The sequence below is a fragment of the Nipponia nippon genome, unplaced genomic scaffold (assembly GCF_047370975.1).
Source record: "Nipponia nippon isolate SJK-2023a ecotype South Korea unplaced genomic scaffold, ASM4737097v1 scaffold_3, whole genome shotgun sequence".
Classification (NCBI taxonomy): domain Eukaryota; kingdom Metazoa; phylum Chordata; class Aves; order Pelecaniformes; family Threskiornithidae; genus Nipponia; species Nipponia nippon.
The window spans coordinates 7,138,090-7,153,715 of record NW_028262347.1 but is presented as its reverse complement, the minus strand read 5'-3'; the positions used below and the strand labels follow the sequence as shown (position 1 = coordinate 7,153,715).

Here is a 15,626-nt window from a genome sequence, read left to right as displayed (position 1 = left end):
CTCTTTCTGACTTTCTGTAACACCTCTCCAGCATGCTTTCTCCCACCCACAATAGGTCTAAGTCAGTTCCTGCTCTTGTCTTTTCATCTGCTCTGTCTTCTTGGTCCTTCTCATCCACAGACTGTGTTCTGTGGGTCCACAGTTCTTCTCCATGTTACTGCGTACGCTGCTTCTTCCCCTTTCTAATCACAGCCTTCCCATGCTATCCTCTCTCCATCCTTTTTCCACAAGCTAGGTTTCAGTCTTGATTTATTCTTCGGAGCACGTTGCTCTTTTCGGCACTACTCTTCAGCTGTGTGCTCTGTCAGACACCTTGTCACAGCCGATGCTTGGTCATGGTGACTAGTTGGGAGCAAATATGTCAATGAACAACTTTATCTTTTAGCATCAGTTCCACTCTGCCACATTAAAGTAAGGTAGATCATGGGAATGCTTTCTGTTAAATTTTAAATACAGAGTTCTCCGTGATTGTGTTTGAACGGTGAGGGGGTTATCCCAAAAATCTTTAATTGTTTGTAGATGGATAGATTTTTCATGGGTGTGGTAAAGTAAATTTCAGCAGTGGGAAGTTTCTAGTTTCCACTTGAAACTGTGATAGCTGAAGAGTTGGGAAGGATTTAAGTAGTTTGTTACATGATGGAGTTAATGTATCTTATAGCCTAGAAAATCACATGCATGTAACTTGTGTTGACAGTTTCTGCAGAAAATACAGAATTTACTGAAAATTTTCTTGATGGAAAAAAAAAATGAAGGGAGAAAGTCTGTTCTAACTTATTTATATTTTAAGGCTTTTCTTTTGGGAGAATGTAAATTGCCTCCAAGTGAAATTTTGTTTGAGAATACTCTGGATTTTCACAGAAAATTACAGGAGGCTTTAGGTGACATAAGAGCAATCCACCTTGCAATGCAGTAATAGAAGGTGTGAGGCACAAGGAGTCGTCTTGTGGAGACCAACAGCGAAGGGTAGTGAAGGTATCTTCTTGTTGAGATGGTTTGGCGATGGAATGCAAGTTGTTTGGTTTCATACTTTGTACGCTTAAGTCTAACTTCTGATATGACTAGGTGACAGGATGGTAATTGTTTTGAGCCATATTGGTTCTTTCTTTTGGATAGCTAAAGCAACACCAATGACAATAAAATGCCTTTTTTTTTCCAACAGGAATGAGGGAGGTTTAATATTAAAATAGGAAAAGCAAAGATGAAGTGTATTTTGGTGCTGGATGAAGAATTGAGCTTTTTTTCTTTTTAATTTCAAAATACCCTGGGAAAGCCTCTCTGTGTGGTATATTTTTGCCAGGGGTAAATGGGACCATTAATTAACCTTTCACAAAATAAATATAAAATGCCTTCATCCTAATCCTTGGGAATCTAGCTGATTTGTCTGCTGTTATCTGTCGTTGAGTGAGGCTGCCTCGTTTGTTCTTCATATGAATTTCACAAGCCTTTGATTTATTTTTTTTTTTTCTTTTCCCACTTTGATGTTCATTTTGGTTTTACTAATCACTGTCTTCAGGCAATAATATTTTTCTACAGGTTCTCAGCATTCTCTAGACATTCAGCTTTGCTCACGTGTCTGTCTGACTCTACTATCTTTACTACCTTTAGTCTCTTTTTACTCTTTCTTTTCTAATTCCATGTAAAAGTTATGAAACCATTATGTCATACAGTAATACACACCAAAAATACCAGACTGTTCATTTAAGTATCTACTGTAGCCTGAGAAAATAGTGTTTATTTTAGTTTACTCAGCTGAAGGCAAAGCACTATTTCCTATCTTGTACTTTTTTTTTTTTTTTTCATTGAGCAACAATTACACCTTTAAGAACTAAAGTAAAAATGCACGTTAGGAAAAACAAAAAAATCTCCGTCTTATAGTTGCATCAGTATCAGTCATCCAGGAATAGCAGTCAGCTAATTAAGCTCAGTGGAATTTTCCATCTGGCATCCTTTGTTAGGCTGTATAGATTTTCCTGCCCTAGTAGGGTAAGCTGCAGTAGGATATTAAAAGAGCTAATAACTTTTGCTTTACTTTAAAGTGGATGTCTGCTTATGTCTGATGTAGCTTTTGCTGGCTTGCTTCCTCCATGGCTTCTCCCACTGAATTAAGGAGCTCCTTGTTCCCTTCAGAGCAGAGAGGAAGGAAGGGACTTCATTTAGCACTTTCGCACTGATAAAACCCTTAAAATGCTCAGCCAGAACATGGACATTAAGGGGATCATGCTAATTTCGGATGTCAGTGAAATGCTTTTGCCAATACTAGGGCTCTCTTGCATAAAGCAGCCCATGGCTTTTCATTCCTCTTTGTGGTAATTTCTAGTCTAACTGCTGGCCTGTGCTCAGCAACTACAACCTTCAGAGGATGGCTTGCAACTTAAGTGCTGTTCTCAAAACCCAAGGTAGCATCCCTGTTGCAGTGGAGATGCTGTCTCTCTATGATATCTTACTGTCATCATACCATCTCTCTATGGAGATGGTAAACTGTATGGATAAGCACGCTTATTGGCAAGCGGCTTCGTTATCAAGCCCTGGGAGAGGCAGGCTGTGACAGCTATGTCCTTTAAGGTACCTCTCCTCTGACATATCCTCAAGCGAATTTAGTAGAAAAGACAATTGATATTTTCTGGATTAACTGGAACATTACGAAGGGTGTCCATACCACAGCAGGTTCTTGAACAGCACACTCATCTAAATCTGTATGACTCCTGTTTGCATCTTCTCAAGGAGCCAGAACTGACGCAGAGCGGACAATCTCTTCCTTACTTCAAGGATGATGTCTAGAGCATAATGAAAGGAATTTTCTTGGTACACACCACTGATTTCCAAAATTTCTTGATGCAGATTCTTTCCTTGGCTGTTATTTAACAGCAGCAAAATTCTTTAAATGCTCACAAGATACGGATAGAATTTCCAAGTTTTCTATAAGTTATTCCTGTAGGACTACATAAATAATGCAATGATTTATAAACAATATTTATATGTTAATACATATATTTTTTTATAGTGTCTGACTTTAATAAACAAAAGTGCTTACCAGTGAAAGTTTCATATTCTACTTAAAAATATGTGGCTGAAAAGAGTTTATTAATTTAGTGCTTTATTAACAAGACAGTCAGGCCCACCTTCAAGGCTGAAGGCTCTCGGGTCTGTTCCTCAGACAATTTCTCACTTGCGTTTTGATGTAAGGTGTCCTGAAAAGGGAGGGCAGTGGGATCCCAGGTTGGATTTTTTTTTTTTTTTATGACTGAAAGTTTAATAGACCTTACAGCAGCTGAGAAGGCCTTAAATCAGAGGTAAAGGTCTCGTACCTTAATTTTAAAGCAGTATTGGCAAATTTGGAATCTGCCCTTGTCCTTGTGATCATCGTAGCTATATTTGTGCATGATAACACCAGCTTTAAACTCCGACTCAGTTCTTCTAGTTCTCCCTGCCTTTTCTATATTCAGGGGAAACTAGCAAAGTTTGAATCTGGCATTTGCCATAAATTTTAAAATGTTTATCTGTTATTTATCTTTAAAAGTATATTTTATTAAATTTATTATCAATATCTTTTATTCAAATATCTGTCTACTTTAAATACTCATCAGTGACAGTGTAGAAGTATATACTAGGTTGATAATCTATTAAATAATGTCTGTTCTCTGCTGTTATTGCACCTTTTGACAGCCAAAACAATAGAAATATGTAAGTCAGCTTGACTTTCCTGTTTCTGATGGTGTCTCTCTCTTGGTTGTGTTTTGTTTCAGAGGAATTTTGGATTTTTCACTTGTGCTTGAAGAATACACAAGTAGCTATTTCATACAATGCACTTCATATTTTAATTAATTAAACTAATTTTTCTGCCTTGTGTCTTGTGTGATACAACTACTTCACAATACTATGAAAAAATTAATATATGGACTTATACTAATATAATTAGTATATTCAGCAGTTTTAGACATTGGCTTTGCATCATTTAATAATCTTTACTGTTTAGAACTTGCATGCTTTTTAAAAATATGATCCAGATAGTTACGTTAGTCATTGTTCATATTCCTATTTTAAACTGACTTTTCATGAAAGCATATTTTCTGGAAGAAACGTGGAATTAGGGATGTAAAACAAAGTGGTTAATTTTAGAAATTTTTGCGAAGGCAGCTTACAGACATACAGCTGGCCACCTGTATCTTCTGGTTGGTGACCAAATTTGTTAACATTTCTATTGGTTATCTAAATGCAGATGTTTATAAAGTAAGTTTTCCTCGCTGTCAGTACTACGAAAGTGACATAGCAGCAGAAAGGGAAATGGTGTATTTTGTTCTACCTTCAGGTTGTCAGGCAAGATTTCATTTTAGTAACTCCTTTCTCTAGGATGGCATGTAAAGGAGGAGGAGCAGAGGTTGACTTTCAGACAGCAGCTTGAGCTTCTAGTGCAGGCACTTAATTTTTTTTTTAAATTCTCTTGGACTTGTAAACTGAAGAAGTAAGATGGGATGTCACTGATGGAAATAAACACAAAATATCAAGATGTCATTTTAAGAGTTGTTTTTATGACCATTATCATCCTTGAAAACTGTGTTAGAACAGTCAAAGTGCATGTATTCTGGTGCTGAAATTAAGGACTAGACTGTTATTCACCAGAGAGAGCACTTAAAGCACTTTACTCCAATTACATGTCTGCTATTCAATGCATGAGGCTGCTAGTGCCTCCTGAAGCAATTATCTGTAAAAGTCTTGTAGTTGAGCTCGACTTCCACTGGGTGGTGACCAAGACTTGTTAGAGCAGGGACAACTCAGTAGACTAAAACTTTCTTTACTCTGACTTAAATTTCTTATCTGTTGGGGAACAGTCAGATCTGTTCATGTTTGCTTTGCTTCTTTTCATGTCAGGTAATATGTTTACCAGCAGCAAACAAGCACCTGATTGTTCTTGTTTTGCTTAAATTGTCTCCCTCTACTTCCATTTCTCTCCTTCCTCACCCATTTTTCACCCTATTTTCTTTGTTGTTTGCTTATTCTGTGCTATACTGCATACAAGCCAACTAAATCACTGCCTTTCTTTTAACGGAAAAATAGAAAATCTTATAGTCCCAGCTCTGTAAATTCTGAAATAAGCTATTATGTTTGTCTTTGGGAAAAACCAGTAACTAAACTCTAAGAACCTGTTCTGTTGAAGGAAAAGGGGGAGAGAAGGATGAGGGGTACCCAGTTCTGCATCTCATGCAAATGCTGGCAACCTGGAAAAAAGCCGATTGCCCTGTTTGCTTCAGAAGACAAAGGCACATTCGATGTCTGTGGTGGTCGCTGCCAAAATAATCTCAGCTAAACTGGACAGCTTGTCTTAACTTCTAGTTCTAAAGTGCTTTTAAACCTTGTGTGTAAACATAATGGATTGTATAGAAAAGCACTTGTCCCAGAAATACTTCTTGTAAAATTCAAATGTTTCTCTGTTCCTCAGTCAGACAGGTATGTCCAGAAAGTGAATTAACTCGGACTTTGGATCAACAGCACAAACAGATATTCAATTGAATGTTCTCAAACATCCAAATAAAATTTCTGCATGCTCAGATCTGAGGAGTTTCAACAGTGAGTTTAGTTGAAGTAGTACAGATGATGATTGAGAGCTGCGTGTGAGGCTTTAGGCAGATTTGGAGTGGAAAATTGGTAGATAAAAGATACGCAGCTTGTAAGAAGAATCGGTGCTTTTGCACGCTTCTCTGGCAAGCTGTTTGTGTACCTCTGAATGGTAGAGATGTTTGTGGTGACTTGGTTTCTTTTGTTTGCTTTTGCATTGTGGTTTCTTTTCCTCAGCTTTTTGCTTTTATTACCTTTTTTCTTTCATTCTTGCCAGCATGCAGCATCGTGGTTTTCTTGGTATTCTTGCTGATACTGCACTACTTAAAGCATTCACAGACGTAGCTTGCATGCTATTTTGTGTATTTGAGGAATGTCTCGTATTAATGTGCATGGTGATAGATTTGGTTATCCTCTACTTGTTTAATTTCGTGGACTCTTCTTGCATTTTAGGAGCTTTTATTTGTTTTTAAAGTACTTGGTAGTTCCACTGGAAGTGACAGCTCTGTGTACGTGTGTATATGTATGTATGATCTGTATACTTAAATTAGAATTAAATATCTGTTTTGCAGTTTAAAGCAAATGGGTCTTCCTTTAGAAGGTGACCGGTTTGCAGGATGTTTGTGCTGCAGCAGCATAGATCCTTATACAACTCCTTTCCTTCCAGTGCTTTTTATGGCAGGAGGTGATGAGAGCTCAAGCGTTTTTGAACCAGAACAAGGCCTGTGCTTCGTAGCTTTGATTACTGAGTTGAGTACCTCTAGCAATGTGGCCTTTCTTAAAGTTTCACATGCAGATGTGGTTGATTAAGCAAGCTGTGTCAGCTGTTTCTGTCTAAGGTCAAGTTAAAACAAGTTCTGTGGAAGCCCTGTGGCTAAGATTTAAAGCTGTATTTCTTGTTTTCCCCACTGACCCTCCTTCCACACATATGCATCACTCCCTATTTTTGTTCTCCCTGAAAGCACTAAGCTCCAGTATTACCATCCTATAAACACGGTATCATGCTGCTAGAATGCAGAGGTTTTCTTCTAAATGAACTATTGTCTTGGAACACTTTGCTTGTTACTCAGTACATGAATTAATGTCGAGTTTTAGCAGTTTCACAACAGACATGCTAAGATTTCTCTGATATTCATTTTACAGCTGTAATTCATGTTATAGCGTACATCATCTAGACAGTACAGCCCACATACCTAGTTGTAGTGTGTTCTTTTACCCTGAAATGTGAAGGAAAGATGACAGAAGGTAATCTTCAAAGCAGCCTAGATAGAATTCAGTAAAAATGTCTGCAGTATTCTCACCTGGGTTTTATTAGAGCTTAATGGTAATTAAGAAACCTTAAGTGTGTGAAATTAGAAAACAAAAAACTCACACAAACCCCACCTTTATTGTACAACCAAGTATATTTCAAAGGATCTCTCTCATATTGCACTGTGTGCATTTCTTAGAGTAAAAGCTGGAAGAAAGGAAATCAGTTCATGCTTTTAATGTCTTTGTACAAATAAAGGAAGCATTGCAGCTACTAGAGGAACTTGCCTTCACTTTTATATATATATATATATATAGGTTGAATAGTTTAATTTCAAGCATGGAAGAAAAGAAATTTTTCTAAAACATTTATTGCATGCAAGGAGAGAAATTAAATAATTTACAAATGTTGGGGAGCCATTTTGTTATGCTATCCCATAACTACTATGGATCACCTGGAGGTGATAAATGGATTAGCAGCATATAAAGACTAGTTCTGTATGATTTAGATGACAAGTTTTTGGTATGTACTTTAAGTATTGTTTCTTAATTCAGACTCCATGCTATTTTGACATTCAAAATTAGTAAGATTGAAAGCACTGTAATATATAGCTCCAGTATCAGGAATATTTATTACAGGCAAAATTAACTTCTATTTAGAAGACAAGATCTTCAGCTTTGCCTGACACTGTGTTTGAGGATGCAGATGGAATTAAATGGTACAAATGCCTTTTGCCAAACTGAAGCAAGTTCAGAAAGTTAACTCCTGTTCATAAAGAATAAAGAAGAATTTTGAAGAGGCTGGTGCAGCAGACAGTATGTTGCAAAGCTGTTAAATCACCCGTTTACAGCACCCGTGCAGCTCATTCCTCTGTCCCCTCATCTGTTCTTCCAACGGTGAGGTGCTGGGGAGAGCGAGTCTACAGATCCGTGCTCCAGATCTTAGCCTGGTTTGCGAGCAGCGGGGCCCCGCAGCGCGAGGGAACAGACCACGAGGCTTGTAATTCCGAGGGCCGCTCCTTGGAGCCTGATGCTGAGGCACTGCCCCACCGTCTAACCTGCTGTACTGTCTTGCAACCATTCGTGTAGGTGCTCTCCATCACAGAGTATAGCACGCAAGGTGTATAATCCTGGAAGGTGATTTAACGTGTGGAATCTCCCCTTTGGGGACAAGTTAACTGGGGAGAGGGCTCAGCATGAGTATCTTCCTTTGCCAAGTTGTAGCAAGGTAGACAGTGAGTACCTTCAGTGTAGGAGCATAAGTTTGTGTATCTAAATAATTGTATGATCATAATTGAGCAGAAGATAAGTAGTGGAAAATAAGAGTGGAGGGTTTTCCTACAGAAAGCCTGGGCAAGCTGTGTTTATTATATGTAAACTGAGGTTTCTGAAGTTATGTATTTCTAGGGTAGGTTTCCATATGAACTTCGGCCTCGTATGAAGACTTTAAAAATCAAGAAAAGGCTAGTTTAATTGTTTGGCAAAACCAGACTGTTTTTGTTAAGTACTTTTTATTTAGTTATCTTGTCATGACAAATGGCGTCATTGTATTCTTCTCTGCTGTCCTCCTGCGATGTCCTAGCTGGTACAAACTGTAAGTTTTCCTTTAGTTTATATAGCAACTGATCTGTGATGGTAGTTTGTTATGCTGTTATAATAAATAATACTGACCTTGGCTGCTGGCATTCCTCTGTGTATCTCTATCATGAACCAGTCATCAAAGATTGAACTCATGCTATTGACTGTAAAAATGAACATAGCTCACTTCTAACCACAGCACTCGTGTCAGGGATAGAGACATTTGTGTGTATTCGCTCTTGTGAACCCATATAGACATATAAAAGGAATTTTAGTTACAAATAACTAGAAAGAGTGAGGTGCTAGCTCTATGATCTTTGATGATGGAGAAAGATTCTACAGTTCTTGTCTTAGGAAGAAGCAGGAATTAAACAAAATTACTTTACTGACAGCCACTTGATAGAATTTATTTTGCATAACATTTAAGCAAGGGTAGCCATTTCTTTTTTTTCTCCTTACAACAGAGCTTTTGCTTAATAAATGGATACAGAGTAGGATTTTTTTGGTTATGCTGACTAAAAATTTGTTTATTTTTTGGGAAGTACTGAACATGAAATAAATCAAATTTAGATTAATAAATTTAATGAGAAGTATGTGACCTTTTCTGCTTATAATGGGAAAGCAATGTATTACACAATTAAGTTGTATGCAAGTGGATATGGTAAAAGACTTTGAGAAAATGAAGGGCGTTGACTGCTAAGGAGAAAGACTACAGTGGAAAATTCGATGTAAATTGTTCTATGAGCAGGATCGAGCAATGAAATGCTTCTTTTTTCTGTGGTGGCAATGTGGATTGTTCTGGGTCCCCACATAACCGATGTTTACCACTGGCTGTTGCAATGTGTTGAGCTCCAGTCTGGCAGAACTTTCCATTCGTATCCCAGTTCTGTAAATGACGCCCTTGTTCAGCAAAACTCGCCTGTTGAACACTCAGTTGAAATCATGACGTAGCCAGTATCAGCATTAGCTACTTCAGTTGTTCTGTAACTGATAGAAAACCGAACTGAAAAAAATATGATTCTACTTAGAGTCTTTTAGTTACACTGTAGCATTTTAATAGTGAGGGTGAAATTTCTAGACAGGGGTCGAGGGGGAACAAGGATTTAACTGTGCAGATGTTAATGAGGACCTCCACCCAAAAAAAGAAGTGAGAGAAAGTTCAAAGTTGTCTGGTAGGAAGCTTGCGTATGTGAGGAGCTGATAGTATAGCTTAACAGAAGTGAACATTAAAAGATGAATGAATGGAAGAGAATAGGTTGGGAGAGGGATATTGGGAAGGATTTTTGAAGTGGAGAAAGTAGTTTACTTAATGTGACAGGGACGGTGTGAGGAGGGTTACATACAGAGTAGGTACTGTAACCGAAATGTCATCTAGGAAAATGTTTTTTTTTCAGCAGTGTCAGGAATGAGCAAAAGCTTGCCAAGATTGCATCAGCTGTAGAAAGGAAGACTAGAGTAACTGGTTGAGATGAGAGCCTAAACAAAATCTTTGTTCAGTGTCAGTATACAGAAAAACCTTTGAGGTGTTTAGCAGCATGGTGGCCCAGAGAGAGGCCCAGGTAATAAGAGTTCATAGCTATTTTTGCTTGCATGACCGACAGATCAAAGACAACTTCTGTACAAGGGTGAATTTATGTTATTACTGTTCTTGTTTTAGGTAAAGAAGATGAATTTCCAAAGAAGCCATTGGGGCAGATTCCATCAGGACCTCAGCCTGCTATGCTTAACTCCACTCCAATGCTTAATGGACAGAACAGCACTGGTACACAAACAACAAGAAGGACAGAGAGGAGACCATCCCCAGGAGAAGAACCAGAAAGTTCACCAGATAACCGAAAGAGAATTAATTCACTGGAAAAGAAACCTTCCTTAAAACAGCAGAAGACTCGACCAATAGAAACACAAAGTAGTGTGCCTAAGAGCGAGGTAGATACCAGAAGAAAGCCTCAGCCAACAGAGCAGGACAACTCGAGACAGTATAATAATGCAGCTGCTAATCAAAATTCTAATGCTACTTCAAATATAAGAAGGGAATTTGTACCTAAGTGGAATAAACCATCTGATACCAAAATAATTGAAAAGACAATGAAACTTACTGCAGAGGTGAAAGGAAGGCCAATAAACCATTCGGTTTCAGCCCCGCCACCAAGTCCAGGAGAAACGCAGCCTTTGAATGTAAAGCAAAAGATGAGGGTTTTGGATGCTGATGAAGGTAAGCGAGGGTCTAATGCGTCTCAGTATGACAATGTTCTGGAAGTTGATAATGAGAATGAGAATCTTGTTGAAGAAATGCTTGAGAGAGTTCATCCACAGAGCCCTAGGCATGTAGCATATTCTAATAGTCCAAGAAGGCAAACTGAAAAACTACCAACTCCATTAAAAATATCCAATAATTACACCTTCACTTCACAACCCAGATCTCCAAAATATTCATCCCAATCTGATGGATCACCTCATGGACTGAATGTAAAACAGCCACTGCCCTGTTACAGCAATCCACCTACTTACCATGGAAATTCTCCAAAGCATGTTTCTAATATAGGCAATACAAGTTCTGTACCTTTACATTATCATGGGAATCGAACCAGCCCTTTTGGTAGGCCATATGGTTCTTTTATTTCAGTAGATTATTCTCCGGACAAACTACAAATGAATTCCTATTCTGCCAGTCGCCAAAATCCTCTTTCACCAACCCCTGGACAGATAGAAGTAGCCCCTGTCGATGCTTATACCAGCAACTCAAGGCCCCCCCCAGGTGTCAAATTGGTAATCCCTCCAGTGGATTATTTTCCAGAAGATAGAAAGTGGCCAGATGCTGCATATATTTACAGACATGAACCCTACAGGCAGCCCTGGAGCCAAGACGCCAACAAAGGCCACTTGGATAATTTCCAGAAATATCAGCATTTTCAGTCAACGCCTTTTCAAGACCATGGTCTTCCCGCTGTTTCTGTGGATAGTCCAATACGATACAGGACTTCACCAACCTTTGAAGATTGTGGTTCACCACAGTACCAATATTCAAGCCCATCAGCTCAAGCCCAACACTATCGAAACAGAAATGATGGGTTGTCTATGCATGAATCTGTGCTTCTCTGAGAATCTGTCTATACTTAGTAAATGGCAAGAACCAAAACCAGTTAAACATTACTGCGTTAGCCCACCTCAGTTCTTCTATGAAACGCAGACGGTTCGTGTGACTCTCAAAAATAGCGACACTATTTCAGAGATGTTTGACTTTCATTGAAGGCTAGTTGAGTTCTGAGACTTGCATTGAAGCTATTGAAAGTGATCTGATGCACATAGACATAGCAATAAGATCATATACACAATGTGGTTAATACTGTCATGGTTCCTTACATTTAAATAACTTGTGTTACGATCTTTCTGCCTAAACCTGTAACACATTTACAAGTTTTATTTTGACTGACATTGTTAATGCACTGTATAGATGTGTGTGCGCGCGCGCGTGTGAGTGTGCACTTATAATACACAAACGCATATTGAAAAGAGCTAAAGAGTTTAAATGTAAATGCATTTAACTTTGGGCAAAGCTTGTGAAGTACTTTTATTTCATATTAATTTTTCTTTGTAATTTATTTGAGAAGCCATTCATTTTGAATGGGAATTTCTGTCATTTTTATACAGCTGCCTCAGCATCTCAGAATCTGTTCTGGGCAGGAGAGATGCTTTGGGATTATTAATTTAATCTTATGTGAGAGTTAATTTCCTCTCCTTTGACTACTGTTTGTCATTTTCCTCAGCAAGAAGGAGCAGGCAGGCAAAAGCAGAAAGCCAAAAATGTCTCTCTAATCTGGCTAAGAAATGGTGCTTAAAATTCAGGGCGGTCTTTAGTTTTTTAGGTGCATCGAAAGTGGAGAATTTTTACCTTCTCACCCAAATCTACCTTCAGAATGTCGTCCTATATGCAAAATATTGAAGCACAGTGAGAGTAATGCCAGATACAGAAATGGTGCTGCACCCTTCACTTTTTGCCGTGCTGTGCTGTCAAACTAAACAAATTGGTTGCAGGGCCAAATCTCACAGGTATCGGAGAATGACCAGCTCCTCGACACTCTTGTGAGGTACACGCAGGAGTCTGAGATTTGGTTGAGGCTTGACATTCCCTGAGCTGTGTGAGTACACAGTATCCCTTCTTTTAAGCTTCGTCACGTCAATTCCATTTTGTTTTGCCCTTTTTTACCCCAAAGAGCTGGTAGGTTCGTGTCTGTGATTGGGCATGTGCTGCTGTGCTATCAGGCTGCTGAGGGACTGTGCCGTGTTTCACACTAAAATGATCCTGACTGTTAATAGGAAGCTTAGACTCCTGGTGACATAAGTGTTTTTAATTAGTGGTTGCAGCCTTTTCTACTTCATGTTTTCCTTTCCTTGACTGTGAATTGGGGGTGAAAAAAAATGCAGGTTAAATGGCACATGTAGGATACAGTCCTGCGAGCTGCTGGGTGCTGCGTAGCAAGTGCTAAATGCACTGACCTCTCATTGACACCAGCGGGAGTCGAGGCGGATAAGGATCTCGCCAGAAGAGGTCCTTGGAGTGCTTAACAGAGAGATTTTTCCGATACTTAAGTACCAAAAATTGGTATCAACACCAGTTTTGGATGGTTTGGAAGCTTGTCCTGTTATCTTTTATTTTGTAAGATTTGTTAACTGAAAACATAGAAATGGATATATATATATTTTTTTTTTTCCTTTAAAGAATGAGCTTTAGTGCCTATAATTGCTGCAGGTTGGCTCTGTAAGTTTTAAGGTACAGAAGTAAAACAATTTTTACAAATGGAAGTAACATTTACTTAGTATATTTCAAAAACTTTTTTTGTGTATATAATGTGTCTGATGTAATTTTTAACGAACTGGGCAATTTTATATTTTAAAAATTGCAAACTGCAGCGAAGTAACAGTAGCAAAGCACTACACTGAAACCCTAAACTAAAATTGTGAAGATAAATATGACTTGGGCTTACCTTAGTTCTGATTGCTTACAGCAGCTTAGAAATGTATGTATATAATATTGTGGCTAAGTGTAATAATCTCAGTGTTTAACGGTGGTTCTGCAATTCATAACAAAGCTGTACAATTTATTTGTGCAAGCAACACAAGGCTCCAAAATATGTATCAGCATTAGTAAATACTGTAGATTTTTATATATAAAATATATACACACTATTTTCTTAAGTCATCAGCAACAGTTTTATAACTGTGTATCCTATTTTGATGTGACTGTATTTTTAACATGTTAAAATAATAATAATTAAGCTTATGTTGCCTTGTCTTTGTTTTTAATTATCTGATTAGCTCAAAACTGGACTTTAGGTCTTCTCGGCACAAATAATTGCTTTTCATAAGTGAATCATGCGTATATGTATATTTAATGTATGTCCTGTTTCATTTGTGCTTGTTTTAGACTGAGCAATACGGATACAATCTATATAGTGCTTTTGCATTATTATAGAAGCAGCAAGGTTATTGATTATAGTTTACTACACTGCTAAACCTTAACCTATCATTTGCGAAAACTAGGAGTATAAACTGTGATCATAATTTTCTGGCTTTGTTCTAATAATCTCACCCGATACCAGTTCAAGAGAGGAGAATTATTGTCATGAGAGACTTGCAAAGTTGCATTGATCAAAGTGCAAAATAATAATCTGACTGTGGCTGCTGTGTCTCTCACATGTTTAGAGGATGGTATAGAGCTTTAGGAAAAAAAAAAAAAGCCTTGTGTCATCTGTTTGTAGTGCAAAATACACTTTTGTCTTCATTTAACTGGACAAACCAAACTAAAGGTACTGCCAGATTCAAATCTGTCATTCATACCAGTAACAAAAACCCCTCGATGCAGAGTAAAGTGAGATGCAGCTGTGCCAGTATCTTGCTGGTAGAGGGAATCATCTCAGCGTAATGGATTAGATATCCTCAGAAGAGCTTTTCTGTCACTGTTTTCTTTGATCTGAAAACAGTCAAGCAGTAAATATCAACATAAAATACTTACGACCTTTTCTTCCCATGGTTTCACAGTTTTCCAAAATTTGCCTGCCTTGAGCTGTGTGAACTGTGGGGGTTTTGTCCAGGTTAGTTGTCCTGGCTGGCCTTGTGGTTAGTGAGACAAGTTCAAGGTAGGGTTTTGGAGACTGATCGATGTCACGCTCTCTCCACTAACACAGAACAAAGCAGAAGACTAACTAAGGATAGGTGTTTAACTTCTGTATGGCAAACATTAAGTGAAATTAAACCAATTAGAATTCAGGAGGACAAGCAAATCACTCTAGTTGCATGCTGTGGTCTTCTCTGGTTGCTTTTTCTTTCACCCTGATGCCATGCTAGATTAAATGTGAAGACTTCGGTGTTGGACTGAAACATTTTAGTCTTCTGCAGTACAAATTGTGGCTGTGGAAGGATTTGCGGTATCACTGGCACTCCTAACTTCTCGATGAGTGGAATGTGATTACACGATCAAATTGCTTATCTCTATGATCAAGCCATGTTATGCACTACAAGTGAAGACAGAAGCTGTCCCTGCTCCTTCCTCATCTGACCCGGGGGAAGATTCTTTTGACGTCAGATTCGGTGATGAGTTTGAATCTAAGCATCCGCTCACTCGGGCATCCAAGGAACAGAATCCGACCTGAGGAAAATGATCTTACCCTTTTCCTCTCGCCACATCCAGCTGTGGCCCGCCTGTAACGCTTCAGGGAAGGTGACACAAGAAAGAGAAAATCCATTTAGCCAGAAGTCTATTAAGGAGAGTACTCCCTCCTAATCCCTGCTGATGACTACCTAAAGCCTTAAAGCATGATATTGTTTGCAATTGTTTGAGAATGATCAGACCGATGCGGGCAATCCTGTTTTTCCCAGGGCCACGAAGGAAGGTCCTTCACACGTGTAAATGTCGGTTACCTTCATAATACCCGACAGCAGGATTAATCCCTTATTGTAAAAGTAACTGCTATATCCTCGCTACCAATAAAAGTTTCAAGACTAATAGTGAGGGATTTTTAGAAACCTTGGCCGTTGCAGAAGAGAAATACCTTGTTGTTAGTCAAAGATACACCTTCGTAATAAACCACTCAATAATTCCAAAATTAGATGCAAAGAGTAAACAACATGGAAATGTCAAAAGAGAGAACAGCCTTCCAGCATAGGGAAGCAAATCCAAAGCTTCCCTGAGGTACAGACACATTTTCCAGGGAGATTTCTCTCAAGAATCCTATCCTGAATTTCACATCATCCTC

The 15,626-nt window shown here is 38.5% G+C and overlaps 1 protein-coding gene across 5 annotated transcripts in view; it reads left to right on the top strand.

The window, feature by feature from the left end:
- Window positions 1-15,261, top strand: part of USP6NL (USP6 N-terminal like) — a 130,973-nt gene extending 115,712 nt beyond the window's left edge. For 3 of the 5 annotated variants that reach the window (XM_087767356.1, XM_087767354.1, XM_087767355.1), the window contains exon 15: window positions 10,034-15,260. In XM_087767356.1, the coding sequence (XP_087623482.1) occupies window positions 10,034-11,475 (1,442 nt within the window). In that variant the 3' untranslated portion in view covers window positions 11,476-15,260. Of the gene's footprint in view, window positions 1-10,033 lie in introns of all 5 variants that reach the window. The other 2 variants (XM_087767352.1, XM_087767353.1) reach the window with 1 other exon arrangement.
- Window positions 15,262-15,626: the final 365 nt, after the last annotated feature.